This window comes from Coccinella septempunctata, chromosome 7 (genome assembly GCF_907165205.1).
Source record: "Coccinella septempunctata chromosome 7, icCocSept1.1, whole genome shotgun sequence".
NCBI classification, from domain to species: domain Eukaryota; kingdom Metazoa; phylum Arthropoda; class Insecta; order Coleoptera; family Coccinellidae; genus Coccinella; species Coccinella septempunctata.
In genome coordinates, this window is record NC_058195.1 from 7071730 (window position 1) to 7089067 (window position 17338).

At 36.7% G+C, this 17338-nt stretch overlaps 6 protein-coding genes across 10 annotated transcripts; 2 read left to right on the plus strand and 4 right to left on the minus strand.

Moving 5' to 3' along the window:
- Positions 1-432: 432 nt before the first annotated feature.
- Positions 433-2307, minus strand: LOC123316749. Its single transcript, XM_044902965.1, has one exon. It carries the CDS (start codon positions 2218-2220, stop codon positions 433-435), a length of 1788 nt encoding a protein of 595 aa, XP_044758900.1. The 5' UTR covers positions 2221-2307.
- Positions 2308-3788: 1481 nt separating this feature from the next.
- LOC123317977 (nudix hydrolase 8) lies at positions 3789-5680 on the plus strand. 2 transcript variants are annotated; one of them, XM_044904620.1, is made up of 5 exons: positions 3789-3886; positions 4271-4380; positions 4436-4527; positions 4900-5110; positions 5184-5680. In XM_044904620.1, exons 2-5 carry the CDS (start codon positions 4275-4277, stop codon positions 5576-5578), a joined length of 804 nt encoding a protein of 267 aa, XP_044760555.1. In that variant the 5' UTR covers positions 3789-3886; positions 4271-4274; the 3' UTR covers positions 5579-5680. The 2 variants fall into 2 exon arrangements, with proteins under 2 accessions (XP_044760555.1, XP_044760554.1); XM_044904619.1 differs by lacking the exon at positions 3789-3886 and adding an exon at positions 3897-4216.
- A 187-nt stretch (positions 5681-5867) lies between these two features.
- On the minus strand, positions 5868-7160 carry LOC123317983 (28 kDa heat- and acid-stable phosphoprotein). Its single transcript, XM_044904627.1, has 4 exons — positions 7000-7160; positions 6530-6732; positions 6196-6475; positions 5868-6091 (listed from the first exon to the last, which is right to left on the minus strand). The coding sequence occupies exons 1-4, from the start codon at positions 7007-7009 to the stop codon at positions 6030-6032; spliced, it is 555 nt and encodes a 184-aa protein (XP_044760562.1). The 5' UTR covers positions 7010-7160; the 3' UTR covers positions 5868-6029.
- Positions 7161-7555: 395 nt separating this feature from the next.
- On the minus strand, positions 7556-8490 carry LOC123317981 (sentrin-specific protease 8-like). The gene is made up of 2 exons (XM_044904625.1): positions 8157-8490; positions 7556-8095 (listed from the first exon to the last, which is right to left on the minus strand). Exons 1-2 carry the CDS (start codon positions 8349-8351, stop codon positions 7619-7621), a joined length of 672 nt encoding a protein of 223 aa, XP_044760560.1. The 5' UTR covers positions 8352-8490; the 3' UTR covers positions 7556-7618.
- Positions 8491-8637: 147 nt separating this feature from the next.
- On the minus strand, positions 8638-12442 carry LOC123317978 (sentrin-specific protease 8-like). 2 transcript variants are annotated; one of them, XM_044904623.1, is made up of 3 exons: positions 11553-12442; positions 9013-9285; positions 8638-8934 (listed from the first exon to the last, which is right to left on the minus strand). In XM_044904623.1, exons 1-3 carry the CDS (start codon positions 11670-11672, stop codon positions 8665-8667), a joined length of 663 nt encoding a protein of 220 aa, XP_044760558.1. In that variant the 5' UTR covers positions 11673-12442; the 3' UTR covers positions 8638-8664. The 2 variants fall into 2 exon arrangements, with proteins under 2 accessions (XP_044760558.1, XP_044760557.1); XM_044904622.1 differs by lacking the exon at positions 11553-12442 and adding an exon at positions 9555-10008.
- Positions 10052-16550, plus strand: LOC123317975 (protein spaetzle 4). Of its 3 annotated transcripts, none has more exons than XM_044904617.1 (5): positions 10052-10974; positions 14498-14784; positions 14948-15571; positions 15892-16041; positions 16142-16550. In XM_044904617.1, the coding sequence occupies exons 2-5, from the start codon at positions 14588-14590 to the stop codon at positions 16353-16355; spliced, it is 1185 nt and encodes a 394-aa protein (XP_044760552.1). In that variant the 5' UTR covers positions 10052-10974; positions 14498-14587; the 3' UTR covers positions 16356-16550. The 3 variants fall into 3 exon arrangements, with proteins under 3 accessions (XP_044760552.1, XP_044760551.1, XP_044760553.1); XM_044904616.1 differs by having other exon boundaries at positions 10052-10703; XM_044904618.1 differs by having other exon boundaries at positions 10052-10703; positions 16147-16276.
- Positions 16551-17338: the final 788 nt, after the last annotated feature.

Consider the following 17338-nt stretch of genomic DNA (forward strand, 5'->3'; position numbering starts at 1 on the left):
TTTTATTTCATTTTTAAATTTTTCATTCTCCACTTTTTTATTCGCTCAATTTCATTTTCTAATTTGATCTTTATTTTTCAGTTTCATTAATTCTTATTTTATTTCCTTTCTCTACTTTTCCCAATTCCATTACTTTTCTATTTTCAATATTTTTATTCTTCATTTTTATTTTTTACTTTTTTATTTTTTTTTCAATGAAATTTTGCTCAAGTTTTGGAATATAGCAGATCTTTGGGCTGTCAATCTGGGAACTAATATAAGTGGATAATCCTATTATGACGTCATAGGGTGAATGAAAACGTTTGTTACTTGGTGAATTTTAAAATCCATGATACATGTAGAACTGTGAGTTGAGAAAATAAAGAACACTGTTTTAATACACCTGCTTTCCATGATGTCTTTCCTCAAAAATAACTTGGGAATCTGAGTACCTCAACCTTTAAACAAGAGATTTCTATCGAAAACCTTTCCAACAGCAAATTCGGCTACGAAAATGAGGAAGCTCAAAGCCCAACCATAGCCGAGAAACTCAAAGGTGAAGGAAAGCGTTTCCCTCTTTAGCCTTGTCCAAGGACGGCTACGCTTACCACGATCAACCTCTGGCGAGGAATACTTTTTCTTGATACGGTCGTAAACGCCGGATTCTATCAAATACCCCAGCACCGTGTTGAACCTGCCATACAGCGGGTGGTTCTTACGGAACACCATAACATCGTAAGTGACCAGATAGTACTGATTCAAGATGAACACCAACGGTACACGATCTTCGCTGGTGTAGAACCTACCCATTTCGTACAAGGTCAACTTTTCGCTCCTTATGGAAACGACATCGCCCTCATAGGCCGTTCTGTTGGTGCACGTGGCGCAGTTGGTGCAAGACATCATTGCCCTGTACTCATAGTCGCCTATATCCTTGGTCAAATCGGAAAATATGCAAATCTTCCAGTCGCCATTCATCAATTCCTCCAACGTCTCTATCTGGTGCTCGAACTTGGTCACCATCAAATTGGAGAGCAGCTTGGCCGTGAAGTAATTCACGAAGATCAACAGGAATATGTACCAAGACGTGTACAATACCTTCTTGGATCGGATCTCGGAACTCCTCACTGACACCGAAGTGAGACACATGGAGTACAGCTTCAACAGCTCCTGGTCCCATGAACATCGCCCCTTCTTGATGCACCTATTGGCCGAGGATAGGATGGCAAGCACGAGAATGAAAATTCCGCCAAACGTTGACCAAACTTGGAGGCTGAAAGTGAACATCAACCTTTTCCAGAAGGGACGCACTTTGGCGGATGGTACTATCCAGGCGTACCTGTTGGCAGAGGTTGCTTGTGTGAAATCGAAGCTCATCGAGCCTTCGCTGGTAGGCAACACGCCTCCGATCACCAGGTCCACTTCTCTCCTGTCCAGATAACCCAAGGAGCCGTTGAATGTGAAATCCTTCGCGTTTTTGGTCCCAGCGAACGCCTCCACTATTTTAACTTCGGTCTCGAAATCCAAATTCTCGGAAATTATATTCAGGATCTCCATATCCACTCCGGAGATGGACGAACCTTCCGTCAGGATTATAGAAGGTACGTTAACCCCTGCTCCAACTTTTATGACTGGCAATCTTTCTTTCCCATCGTGAATCGACCGGAATCTAAAATTTTCAATAGCATCCTCTCCACATTCACCCCGACTCATTCTAATATTGATCTTCAATTCCCCTTGCCTTCTTTTAAACAGTCCATAAGAATACACACGAATCCGACCTGGTGAAACTAGCTCGAAAATTATGGTTCTTTTGAGAAAAAACATCTTCAAGACATCCAAATAATCATCCACGAACTTCTCTGCAATAATCACGAAAGTGGCTCTCGGATTGAAATACGTATGTTTTTCCAAAACCATCAACGTACTGTTCAACGATCTGCGTCTAACATCTAATACATAAATATCCGCTTTCACTAAAAAAAAATGCTTTGCCTCCCGTTCCATATTGTAGAGGATTACCGGTTCCTGTATAGAAAATTTCGCATCCAGATCGATCACGATAATTAAAGTGTTGTTGGTCAGAAATGGTGCCACGACATGATTGATGCAATTCATGAGCAGAAGCGAAGCTTCTGGTTGGACTGGCAAAGACATTGTTGGTAAATAACACGCATCTGGGTCGAAAACCTGTATCTCGATTTCAGGGAAATTTGAGGGAATATGTGAAAAATTGACCATAATTTATGGGAGACGTATTAGTGGGTGGGAGGTAAATAACTTCGAATATAGGTGGTAGCAGAATGATGTTGATTTTTGTACACAATTTTCGTTTCTGGACAGGACCGTCTGCTAGAGAATCGAACCTTTTCATATATTCTTACCAGTGATATGATGGCCAAAATTATGAATGAGACATTATGAAAGCTAGAAGAAGAAAACATCATTTTATTCTGTGATCATATGCCATTCAGAAGTCCGTGTCCCATAGATATATTTTGTTCAGTTCTATGTTATTATCCATAGAAAAATACACGTAAATTTATTGAAATCTATGGCTATACCATAGATAAACTTAGTCACTAAAGAGGAAGGTCTATGGTATAACCATAGAGAAACGTCTACATCCTAAAGACAAGAAGAGGAAATTCAATAATTTTACTTAGAACCGTTCGGTTTTAGAAAGGGAACTTGGGATTTCTAAACTGAGGGGATGAAAATCTCACCATCTTGAATATTTTACAGGCGATTTTTAGTGAAACGATTAGTTTTGATGAGTTCAACTTCTGTTAAAACTCACCAGCGAAAACACCCTGTATAAATAAACAATTCATTTTTTCTTTGGAACGAATGTAATCATACACATACCTATATTTATGACATAGGTAAATAGATGCACTTTTGTGGGTGTAACAATATCCAAAGATGTCAAATAATGAATGCGTGATTTATATAGCGGTTTGAAACAAGCTCTACCATATATATTAAACATAAATGACACTAAAAGGTCTTCATTTTCAATTCGGTTAGGCCAATATACTCAATACTGATATTTCGAACAAGTAAAATGGAAAAAACCATGGAGGTAGGAAAGCCTGCTCAACCTCCTTGGATAAAACGCAGCTTATTGTTCACAACTTCCTTCTTAACACAAATCGAACATTTTTTTCCCTTTTAAACCTTTTATTATATCTCGAGCTCTGATTTTTCCGAGGCAGCGTCAGATTTTTTTCAATGGAAGTAAGAAGAGAATATTCGGTTGATATTGCCTAGATGGCAATCATCAAACATGGCGCACTCTATAAATTTCAAAATAAATTTACCTTCCACTGAGTAGGTACATCAAAAACTACCCACAGCCTTAAGAAACAACTGTTATTATTTCGAAATAATCGCTTTACTTCGATTTAGAAGGTAAACTTAATTATCTCAATTACACATCCTTCGTGAATAAACAAGCAAACAGAGGGATACAATTTTTTTGGTGACCTGATGCAATTGGTTTTATGCAAAGTGTTCCAATTTTTTTTAAATTTCTGTGAAGACAGAAATTGGCATCAGGGCAGAAAATTGAAGCAACGCATCCCCCAGATCGATAATTTTTTGATTCAGTAATACATTTTTTAGTATTCTGGTGGAGAACAAAAACAGTTGGCATAGATCATTGAACTCAATGACAATAGTGTTTTGTGATGGCAATGTTCATCACAGAACCCTAATATGTGTGTTCTATGGTTTAGACCACAGAACACTTATGTTTTAGACCATTGAACTAACGATATTCATGTTCTGTGGTTAAGACTCATTGAGTTCAATGGTTTAGACACACAATTCTGTGATTTCACTGATTTCTGTGATTAAATAAAGATTAGTGTTCTGTGCTTTTAACCTAACTTTTAAAATAAGAGTAAGTTCAAATAACATCAGCATTAAATAATAATAAATATTAAAAGTTCTGAAAGACTGATTAACATGTTATTTCAACCTACTCTCCTAACTTTCAACTCTTATGCATTCAAATCTTCAAATAAAAATCAACCATAACCTTTCAAAACTAGATTTTTGAACTTTGTATTTTTAGACCTTCAGTTTTCCGTATTACAAATTGCGAGTATTGGTTCATCAATACATTAAAATCGAATATGTTCTTGAAAACATTAGTAGGCCAAACTATCTTAGAAATATCCAAAAGATCTCAACAGAAGTATATCAGAACATTAAGTCAATGTATCCAACGGTACAGTAAAATTAAAAGTTGATTATTAAAAACTTGTTTATATACATATTTCAGAAATATGGCATCCAAGTTATTCTCTGGTGAAGCAGACAGGTTTCGTGGGATTACTGTTCATTCAAATGTAGAACTTTGTGAATCCTCTGATTTAGCAAAAAAACTAGAAGGTTGTGTATTTTTTGCTTGTTTCATAAATGGTATTTTTCATTTGTGTGTTTATAGAATCCCTTGATTACTGGAGGGAAAATAATAAAAGGACAATTTGGTTCAAAGTTTACTTGGAACAATCTGACTGGGTACCTCATCTAGCAAAGGTATATTTTTGCATAACTCTACTACTCAAACTCAGTGGACATTTGAACAGCTGATAAATTTCAATTTTCTTTATCAATGAGTGATAATTTGCCAATGAACTCTAAAACCTTAGGAAAAAGAATTGAATAAAAATAATTATTCTTACCTCATCCATGCTGCTTCAGCGGGTAGAAAGTTCTTTTTGCACTAGGAAAGTTCCACAACATCTACACATCATTTTCACTCAACAACTAGTGAACATAATAATTTCTATGAACATATTTCCAAAGATTCCAAAGATCCTCTTTGATATTTCATACCAAATTGAAGTTTCATCTCTGTGCTCAGATATCACAACAGATTATTTATTGAACTTATTTAGAACATTTCAGAAAGGCTTCAAGTACCACCATGCTAAAGAAGACTATGTTATGATGTATTTATGGCTGCCAATTGATGAATCAAACAATATTCCTGCATATGCCCATACATTAGTTGGTGTGGGAGGCATAGTTGTGAATGACAAGTCTCAAATTTTAGTAGTCAGAGAAAAATATGCAACAAGAGTGTTCTGGAAACTGCCAGGAGGATATGCAGAGCCTGGTAAGTTTCAGAACAATCTACATATTTCTGCATCTGTGAAAATTTGTTGTAACAGCTAAGCTTCCATTTATAGGTGAAAATCTGGTTGACACAGCCATCAGGGAAGTAAGGGAAGAAACAAACATCACGACAGAATTTCAAAGTGTTATCGCATTCAGACACACTCATGGAAGAGTTTATAACTGTTCGGATATATATGTGGTTGTCAGTTTGAGGCCAACCTCTAATGATATCCAGAAGAGTAACCAAGAAATATCAGAATGTCTGTGGATGGACATTCAAGAGTACCTGAATCATCCCGAAATTCATTCACTTAATAAACAGCTAGTTCAAAAATACCTGGAGTATAAGGAAAAGAATATAAGAATAAGTTGTGAGAGTGGTGTCCATCAAGTGTTAAAAGTTCCTTATACATTTTATTCTGTTGAAGAAGATGGAGATGTTGCAAAAGAAGAAATCAAAAGTTGACCATAGGAATTCATTAGCAAATATTGTGCTAGATAGGTGTGGGATAAAGTGAAGGGTCACTATCATAAGAGAAATATTTTTAATAAAATTTTATCAAACAGATGAATGAATTTTTTGTTTAACCACAGAATATAACGATAGAAACTCGTTAAAATATACAAGTAGTATGAAAAAATGAAAATGTTCATTCCAAAGAATTATATGATATTTCAAGAGTAACAACAAATTTGATCTGAAAACACTATTAGAGCAGAAAGTTTGGAATCGAAATAGAAAAAAAAGAAATACATGAATCGTAAAGGATTTATTACTTTTTTTAGATACATAAATTGCTGCAACTTAAATTGTAAAAATTGCTTCGAAAAAAGAAATCTGACAACAAATATAAATATCAAACCTCATTATATTGCGAGAATTTCTCCAATAGAGATACAAAAAAACATTTCACCAATCACTTCTTTCCAAGAGCTTTTTGTGTTTGCGCAGTTTTTTGCTTGGCTGCATCTTCTTTTTCTGGAAGAAATGATATTTAACACCATAGTTGTTAATAATAAGCAGGTTAATTGATCTGACAACTCAAAAGTGAGCATTCATGGAGATAAATGATCTCTACAAACCTTTTTGTTCCTTTTCTCTCCTCAATCTAGCCTCTTCTCTTTGCTGCTTAATAATGGCTAGACGAGCAAGGTCAGCCTTTGCTTGATCTGTTTTACCTTCCGCATGGAGTTTCTGGTAATGTGCTTTAGCTTTTTGCTTTTCTATTTCTTCTCGTTCTCTTCTTGATAACTGAGGAGCAGCATTGTCAATATTGCTATTGAGTGCTGAAAGTTTCTTATTCTTCTTCTGTATCCTATTGGGATTCTCGATTTCTATTAAACTCTGTACACCTTTTGCTTTCTGTTGAAAATTATTCCATGAAATGAAATATTGCAGGAAAAAATTACTACTTACATCATCGTCTTCATCACTACTTTCTTCTTCACTATCAGAATCTTCGTTAGTTTTTTTATCATCACTATCACCCTCTTCATCATCACTACTTATTTCTTTTTTAGATCTCCATTTGGATTTCTCTTGTTCTTTACGTCTTTCTTCTTCCAATTCCTCTGGATTAGTGAATCTACGATTTCGGCCTTTGTGGCTAGTGAATTTTCCTACGAAAAAATATATAATGCGTTTTACTAAAGGAGGTATAGGTCAGACATTGAAATAATTGCACACAGATGATGAGATCACCCAAGGTTTCTTCAGAAATTGATACATACCTATTTTATCAAATTTCTTTTCGAACACCTTATAAAATACAACCAGTACCTACTCTACATTCTATTTAATAAAAGAAACAGAAGAAAACTGAAATAACAGGGTGGCATAGATCATGATGCAATAATCAAGATTATCCACGAAATTGTTTTTCTTACCTCTAGGCATTTTGATGAACTGTCAGAAAAATCAGTTTCCACTTGAAAACACAAAACGTAAACTTAGCAGCACCTGAATTGAAGAAGTAAGATATATTACAAAAATATACGGTTAGAATTTACAACCCACACTTCACTAATTACTCCAACTGTCTAATTGAAAGCACAGAAAATAAATAAATTTCTTTTTCTCTGGAAAACGATACCGGACTCTGTGACCACAATCTAAAAACACAGATTATAGATAGTTTTTTTTCCTAGTGTGCGGAAAGTGGTACGTTCCGGCACGAAACAGTCAAGCAATATGCATACACGTACGGGAAATAAATAGCAGGGTTTTTTCCCGGATCGTTTGGGAAAGCGACTCTTTGCGACTTGATATGCGTGGGAAAGGGTTGCAGGCGCACGCTTGTACAAAAAAAATGTTGGCGATGTTGATATCAAAGAGAACTAACTTCTTATTAGTTATGAATATTATTAGAGAAAAATGTTATTACTTTAATTCAGCAATTATCCAGAGTTTTGTGTGCAGAAGATTATAAGAAATAAAAAAGGGTTCATTCAAGATGTGTTTTACTGAAGAATACTTCGATTTTTGAATGCCTTATTTTTCTGATGTTCAGAACTTTTTTGATTTTGCCCCTATGTCCATGACAATATCGAACATTTTCCGTCTGAATCCATTTACAGTTCCTTGATCAAGAATAGGGCATCCTTCTACTGTCCTGTTACGCGCTGCATAATTTATTATGTGTTCTGCATTGCAAAGAACGTGAACACCACAATCGTAGTTATTGTTTTGTTGCAAGCAACTAGCTTCAATCACGCTTTCATGAAAGGATTTTCCCAAATAAGCAGCCAATTTCTGCCCGAACTCAATTGCTTGATTTCTATTCAGTCCATTGCAAGAATCAAAGTGATAAATTCTTGAATCCAATTTTGAAAACACTAGCAAACTCCAGTGTGTACCCCCTGCTGCTTCACAGAATTCATGATCATTCAGTGCGAATAATATTAGGTTTTTTTTATGAGCCTTTAGGGGATCTAAGAAGGCACTTATTTCATTGGCAGGGATCATCTTTACACACTGTGTAACCTGAAAAATTTATAAACATGCAATTATATCCACTTCATCAGCTTTGAAGTTGGTTTCTCACTTGGGGAGGCACACATAGCGTAGCTTTATTTCCTCTAAAGACATTTGTTTCCAAATATTCGAAGTAGAATGCTATAACAGTATCATTCAGCCATGACGGAGTTCGCAGTAATTCTATATCTTGTTTTCTTAATAAACTGTCTCCTAAACATATTGTGATATCACTGTCGAGATTTGGGGAGGAACCAGGATACATTTGTGAATCGAGTGATGCCAATCTAGGATATTATAATTCAAAAATTTGATGATGAAATGAGCCGTGACATTTTCCAGAAATTTCAAATTTTTGATTCAAATTCTAGTCTTCTAGTCCAATTTGGGGTTATGAAAATTGCATAGAATTTAGGAAGCATAGAATCGTGAGATAAAACCATAGACATAATAATATGCTTTATTAAGTCTATGGATAAAACTCATGTTTTTTTCATGGATATTTCCAAAATTAACTCCACCAGCCAGAAAACAACAATTAAACAACAGTCCCTATTCAAAGCATATATTTAATGTTGTCAAAATCTATCTCTGTCGTGCTCATCGTGCCATGATTTCGAAAATAACGACGGCTGTTGCTTGCTCTTTATCTGATATATCGACGAACTGTGCTTCAGTTTCCATATTAATTTAAGCATTTTTTGCCTGTATTCATTTATAGCTTTCTCCGACACTTTAGGGCAGTCGTTAACAGTCCTCGCCTTGGCTGCATAAGTAATGATCTGTTCTGCATTCGCCAAAACATGTATACCACAGTCTTGAGGTTTCTTCTGTTGCAAGCACTCTACCTGAAAATCGAGTAAAAATAACCCCTTGTAGAAGCTTCTTAGCATTTCAAAAGTGGAACGAGTAACTATTGTACTTACCTCTTTCACTTCAACGTTTATGTTGAAGTAAACTTGAAGTTTTTCGCTCAAACTGCGAACAGCAGAGTTGTTATAGCCATTTTGGGAATCAAAGTGAAATATTTTGTTATCCCACTTGGAGTAGACTAGCAAGCTCCAGTGGGAATGATCCATATCTTCACTGTCTGCGACGCCATGGAGGGCAAAAATGATCAAATCTTTCTGATCCACCTCTAAAGGCTCCAAGAAAGCGCCTATTTCATTCGCAGGCGTGATTTGAATCAGGGCAGTAATCTGAAAATTGTACCCAAGTTTTTTTCAGGGTGAGAGTATGATAGATCACAGAAAGATAACCAAAAACATATGCGTAATGAAATGGTGGATGCTATAAGTCCTGGGTGGAAATTTCGTACAAAAACTTATGAGAGACCCAGCATACACACTCTTGAGTTATAATTTCATCCCCTGCACTCATCCTGATCAAGATCCACAACCACCAACAGACAAGGCATAAATTGAAGTTATAGGTACACAAAAACTCGAATTCTACATTCAGCACTTACTTCTGGTGGTACACATATGCTGCACTTGTAGCTTGTGAAGACGCGAGAGTTCAGGAACTCAAAATAAAATGCGATGAGGGTTTCGGTGAGCCATGCGTTCGTATTGTTGAGGATCCTTATGTCCGATCCTGTTACTCGAGTCTCCCCAAATGTTAGGCTTGTGTCACTCGCTACGTTCTGGTCTAAGGCTCGTTTACTCATTTGATTTTGAATGCATGCGGATGATTTGGAAACATTGGTGTTCTTGAGTTTTCAATGAACTGGCTGAAGGGTTGATTGACAAGAAATGACGTGTGCGACAAATCGTTCATAGTAGTGCATTTTTCTTTCGGACTGCGGCCACTGGACATTGTTTGCTCGGGAAATTCTATTCATAACCAGCTTGATCTCTAGATTCCAGCTATGTGTTGAGAAATAATTAAATTGTACCCGGTGTTCTTCAGATGGGGGCGTTTGTAATTCATGAATCACAAGAGTACATAGAGTATGTGCACATACTCTTCAGCTCAGTGAATTAGTAAAGATTCAGGAGCTTTTGCTCCATACTGTTCAAATAATTAATCAGAGCTCAACTCATTATTGAGTAATGTTTTTCAATATTGAAAAAAAAATTTCAGAAATCACTGCGAAACCACAGAACGAACGCAACTGGAACTACACTGAAATCAAAGTGATCCTCCAGTAAAAAAAAATCCTGGCTCTCTTGATTTAAGTGTTCTCCACACGCATCCCTTAATCAAGTGCGAGAGCATCTCGAAGAAGTCATTTTATCTTCCTCATTAGTCACCTATGTGTCCCCTCCTGCTCTTCAGCCTTTACATGGGATAATAACACAGCCCATCCGAAGAAGTTTTCACATAACAGTTAATCGAGACTCCTCGCTACGGTCTACTGCCATCAACTCCTCGTCTCTAGGTCAGTGGTGCGCAGTCTGCACGCCTTTCCCGTCCTCAGCGACCTTCCAAAGCCTACTCTGCCTTCTTCCGCGGACAGCCCATTAAGAACTGAACCATGTGTCAACGTCTTCTTTTGTTTTGTGTTGTTTACGTGCCTCCATCGGGTTACCCGTGATCGTCTTCTCAATTTCAAATACGTATTTGGTGGTTCTCCCTCGGGTATTCAGTGAAAATGTGGAACCTACTCATGTTGGTAAGTCGGGAATCATACTTCTGGACAAGGCGTGCGAACCGTATACGTTATAAACGTGCTCAGCTGATCTCAGATCCGCCGGAGAGATCATTAAACTATTAACATTGTGGGTATTTACCAATCGTGAGCTTTGGTAACGGTTTATGTTTATGTTCCACCTGATTTTATCTCGACGGTATAGGCAAATATTGATGGATGAGCAACGAAAATCGCTTCAGATTTCCCTTTAATTTGTAGCTACGTCCGAAGATTCAAACCACCGACCTATTTGGTAAGAATCCATTTTCATATACAAATGAGAGAAACCCTCCTGATAAAAATGCTCGAAATTCGACCATCGGTCTTCAATGTTCTTTACTCTTGTTCATTTTCTATGCGATTTCTATCCATATTTCTGTGATTATTGAAATGCGTGATTCAAACCATAGAGTTCTAACTATAAAAAAGCGATTAAAAATCACCTTCATACATGATCTCAAAGATATCCTGAACGGAAAAGTGAATATATTCGTAACTGTACAGTTGGTGTTACTTGGTCTTAACCTACGGCATATACCTACGTATGGAATGGGCAATCTACGTTAATCACAGAAAATAGAGAAATCTCACTGCTCATTGCTTAGATAAATCTATGCCTCATGGTCTTTTAAATTTGACAATTCAATCATGTAGTATTCTATGGGTATTTCAATATTTCTTATTTTATTTTCGCATAGGAATCGGAATAAACTGTTAAACTACAAGAGTTTTTTTTACTACTAATTATCCCTAGGAAGACTTCCTTCTTCATGAAAGTCTTTTTGTGGAAATAATGTGATAACATTTTTTTTAAATACCAAAAACTCATACCAGTTGCAGATAAGGCTGACGACCGAGATAATAAACTCTATCGTGTCTGGGAACACTAGCAGTAATGTTCAGGAATATCCCAACTACTCCAGAATCTAGAAAGGACAACAGAGTAAACATTATACCAGTACATAGATCTATGATACCAGTACTACCACCCAATAAGCAGGAGATTTATGACTTTCGTGAAAGAATGGATCAAACATGGCATAGACTAATTTTTAATCGGATGCAAAAGTGACAATGTCACCTGAGGAAAAGCATAGAAAAGTCTGACTCACGTGCATCCGCATCTAGAATATTTTCATTGATAATTATTGCGACTATCAAGAGTATATATGCATGATAGTGAAGAACGCTATGGTAGGAATGCCGTTTCTAGTGAAAGTTATTTGATAAACGCTTGGTCTTCGGTTATTATCGTACCATATACTCATTATTATTATTAACAGCATTATTTGTTCGAACGTTTTTCCAACTTATAGGTGTTTCTTTAGTGAGTTTTAGTTGAAGGAAAAGAGGATTATTATCTCTTGGTTCAATAACCTGTTTCTCCATACGTCTGTATGAAGATATACGGGGTGGATCAACTAAAACGAAAGGGTGGCCAAAAATCTCGGAACTCTGGCATTTTTAAATTGTACAAAGGGCATCAGTTACCGAAAACCTTTCTTGTCGCAAGACTGGTGGTTCAATACTCAATGGCTCGTTCTCATATCATGACAATGGCTCAAACAACATTCAAAGTGTTCAAAAACTTCTTGAGGGTTGTTCGATGGTAGCTGACATAGATTTGTTGTTGGCATGAGTTAAGGGATGGCCAAAAACGAGTAAAGTTCTCGAAATTGTTAAACTGAACCTGTCAAAGCACAAATGTGGCGAATATGCTCATTTCGCGTTTAATACTCCAAACGTTTGCGGCTTTCGCCGATGAAGAATTGAGACAAACCCCGAAACTAAAATTCAGAGGGATGTTGTCCAGGTCCGGTCCTGTCCCATTATCAATTAACGGTCTTAGCTGAAGACGCCCATAATATGTGCTGACCGAGTTTGACGGTTGGTAGCGCCCACTGGCCGATCCTGCACTTGATTTTCTACTTTCTCCCGTGTTCACGATAATGATGACGATTTTATTCAAGAGTATTAAGAAGCAAAGTTGTGCATTTCGTTTTTATTAGCGGTGACGTCAGAACCAGATCGATGCACTAAAAACGCATTAGGGACGGTTGATACTTGCAAAATTTGAGACCAAAACACATTTATACGATTTATACGCTGCTTATGACCACAGGCAGGGTATTGACCACTCCTGCCATTCATAATGTGATTCAATTATTGATGAAACAACCTGTAGACCACAGATTACAGAGATTACTCTGTAATCTGTGTTGTAGACAAAAATGTAATCATCCACTTATTTTGTCTAAATATAACGAAGATAGACAGGTTGATGAAGTTCTTGAAGAAGTAATTCATATAATTCCGATGATGAAATATAAAGACTTGTATTAACGGAGGTCATTCACATCCATATAATGAGGAATTTAATGACCATCGATTTGTTTCCTTATCACGTGGGTTTTAGTGAAACGATACAATAATGACTTACCTTATTTTCAGAAACACCTTCGTTTCTGAATACGAATTTACAAAATAAGCCTTCTCAATTTTCATCCTGGCAAAATAATTTTCTTATAGTCGTGATAGTTTTCTTTGTACTTTCCCTTGTTATTCTTCAGAAAATCCATGATCTTCAACTTAAATATTCGACGTATCAATTAACTCGTTCGCAAAGATATTCACACGAATCTTTCTTTTCTCTACAGTGAATGTGTTCAAGTAAAATTACACATAAATTGCATATAAATTTACTTATTTTTCCCCAAAAGTATGTCAGTGGGTTAAACCGGAATTGTATTATTGCTTTCACAAACTATCTGAAGACGTAATGATAGTCGAAGGAAGTGTTAAGTTTCATTATGCACATTAAATTTCATAATTGACGACTCCTTTGTGCTTTCTTAGTGCCAGGACTGCCGGTTTCTCAGTATTTCGAAATTATGCTGACTCTCATATAAAAGAATAACAACTTTTTTGTTAATCTTAGATCAAATCCGAGTGTCATATTGTTACATAATTTGGGATTTTTTTCTGTGTTTTGCACATTGATGGTTTCGTCACAGAACAACTACTAAAGTAGTTGTTCACACAGAGTTGATACAAATCTTGATTCTACCACAGAACACTTCAGTGGTTGAGGTGTTCTGTGACGAAACCCTAAAGGTAAGAACAAAACCAGAAAAAACCGCCAAATGAGGTCAAAACTTCCCTTGAAAATAGCATTTTTTTTTCATCATTTGGATTTGCTAGCCCGCACAATCCCAAGGATTGTTAATGATTAAGGCAAATGTAATGGAAAAAAATATGTTTCAATTGTAAGAGTTTAATCGAGTCTTTTCACTAGGTTGGAAAGCGAATATGAATTCGACCATTGAGTGCTGCACGTTTTTTTTGCCATGTTTTTTTCAGAGATTGAAAGCACCCATTGAAAGTACATACCAGGCAGAACGTGATGTAATATGTGTCGATTGGCAAAACTGTCATCGTTTTCACAGAGTATTGTCGAGTAGTGTGAAAGTAACTCACTTTCTTATTTCTATTGCAATTTTATTAATCCAATACTAAATAAAATTTTACGCTTCCTGGAGTAGTTCTCCCAATCCTTACACGCGAAAGGTCTCAATTAAAGACATGGAATATGCTCGAAAAGTATCGAACATAGATAAACTAATATCTACTTTGTCTGTGGTTCTAACCACAGACAATATACTCTAGTATAAAGGAATAGAACGGCAGGGCCGTACTTAGGGACGTTCGTAATATTATCGATCTTCAATTCAGCTGATGATTTATTTGATTTCCTTCTTCATCATCGTTTCTTCCAGGTGCTCCTAACCGATTCAACAGCAGGATATGGCGGTTATGACAGTGGCGAAGGTACCAATTCCTGCGGGCGACCTTACCGGGCGGGGAGAATGCACAAACCGCCATGCAATTTGGCGACAGAAGGGGGCTTCTGCAAAGACGCTGGAGATAATTACCCTTGGCAGGCGGTGAAGAGGTTCGTTAAGGAGAATAGGGGATTGATGAGGAGAATGTATGGCGAACAGCCAGAAGGCAATCTGTTGAGGGAGGAACTCGCCAGAATGTCCAGATATAATGAGAAGGACCGGTAGGTAATTTCCTTTGGGATTCTGAACGGTATCGTGTCTTTTTTGACCATTTCATCTATAGTTGAGCAGTGTAAATTAGTTTTTTAATTTGGTCAAATGAGAGAACACGCAATACTTTTCCATATATTTGTCTGTCGCATTGAGAAATAGTGATGAACACAGGTTTCCGCGACACCAGCAACCTTCAGACTTGGAAAACGAACTGTTCAACGAAGACGCAGAGGACTACGAAGATCTACTTCGTGAGGGTACCTACTACAAGCAAGAGTACGAAATGAAATTCGAAGGTAGGTATATGAGGGACGACGACGTGATGCGCACCAAATTCATATATTCAGAGGAGCCCACGATCTCCATCAAATTGGCCGGTTTAAAAACCGCCCCCTTGTTCAGACAAGCCACAACCGCGGCCACGACAACCCTGGCGACTGATTCGTCGGGGGAGACAACCACGGCAACGCCAACGAGTACCACTACTTCGTCTACGGGCACTACATCGGAAATGTCACAATCCGATGTGGAAAACACCACTGTAGTTTCATCCAGAGAAGCTGACGAGGTTGTCGAGTCTACTACCGACTTCGAGCAAGATATCCCCAGTACAACTATAGAAAACGAGAAAACTAAGGCTACTTCGCCTACCACAACGCAGGAAACAGTGGAGGAGACATCGACCAGGACGCCACTGACCAGCCCTAAGCCGAACCCCACCGCGGGAGTGCTCTTCCAAGACATGGAAGAAGCGGCTTCTGATAAGGTCAAACTCAACTTCAAAGTACCCGGTCTGTGAGTATACCTTTATATGATAAAAATTTTAATGCTACAGCAAGAATATGGCGGAATAACAGATCACAGCAGTATAAACTGCGCTTCTAAGCCGCCATATTCTTGAAAAATTTCAAATTCTCTTCACTGTCTTGTTAGAGTGACTCTAGTAATGCTTAACTTTGGCGCCATCTTTCTTCAAATGGCTGCAACATGTTTGTGCTCTTATTAGAGAGAGGGAGAGTTGGGAGTAGTACTACACTGTTAAAAAAAACCCAAACCAGACCAAAATCTGCAGATTCCAACGGAATTGAAATATTGAAATCGAATATCCATTTCAGCAATGCTTGTCCAGTGAAAGAAGAAGTCGTTGCACCTTTTTGGGCCAATAACACTCGTGGGGAAGTTTTAGCCCTTTTAAACATGTACCCATTCGAGCAGTATGTGCATTGGGAAAAATGCTCGTTTGAAAACAAACAGATGTACTGTCGGTGAGTAAAAACTGATCATATCTCATAAAAATGAAAGGTACCTACCTGTATCGACGAGAAACGCAGTATATGTTTTATACAATATTCCTATTCATTATAGAGAAGGTTGCAGATGCGAGCAGCAGTACCGTCTGCATCGTCTTCTAGCCTATGATCCCAAAAATGAGTGTAAAGGGATATTTTCAGACTGGTTCAGGTTTCCATCCTGCTGCGTCTGCAAGTGCTATGGTTTGCCCTCTGAATTCAGGGTGACATCAAGGAGTCCAAGAAGCAAGGAAACACATTGGTACGATACTGGAACGGTCAAAGATTGAACCAGATTTTTTCTTGAAAATACTGTATAAATATGTTATTTGTTATATGTTTGAGGAGACTATTGACTTTTTGTTTATTTAATACTCTTATTCAACTGTATAGTTATTCATTATCTCCATTAATTTTGTTGTTCTTTACTAAGTGTATACATTAGATGTATTTTTTTATTATAAACAAGAAAATGTTTTCAAGTTTGTATTATTCATTTTTGCAAACACTTATGTAATTTTATTTTTCGACAAATTATATCTATATCTGTAAATAAATAAAAGCATTCATATAGAAGAAGAAAAAAACAATAATCAGTTCATTCAAAAATTTACATTATGAATGATTAAATTTTCTTCTCAATGAATTTTATAAACCAGTGAATATTACTATAAAGAACTCATCCGTTTTTTGCTAATAATCAACTTGTTATTCATTCAAGACTTCAAGAGAAGCATTTTACTGGAAGGCTCGTGTAATATATTTTTTGTTTTGTTGCCTTATAATTTAATATCGCTTTATTATAAAATCGTTATTGAATTAAAATGAAGTATTCCTTGATGTTTTCATATGAAACATGTTATATGCTGTTATAGACTATAATAAATATATATAGATTTTTTTATGTCTCGAGTCTCATGTAAACATTCAAATACATTCGGAATAAGGAACAAAATCACAAATTGGTAAAATTTAGTCAATTCCCTCATACCAAAGATTAAAGAGTTAACTGTATAATCTTTGCCTCATACCTTTTTACGAACAAAATGAGCCTTACCTCGATAGCGCGCTCCTTCAAAAAATAAATAAAAATAAGTTTGCATCATCACTTTCGAATTAAAAAATTTTTGATTGACAGCTTCCTTTGAATGTAAAAGGACACTTCCAACAGAATTTCTCATACTCATGTATAGATAAAATAATTAATTTAAAAGATAATCCAGCGGATTCCAGCCAAAGGCGGCAGGGCAGAAATGTCAGTTGAGTTGAGGTT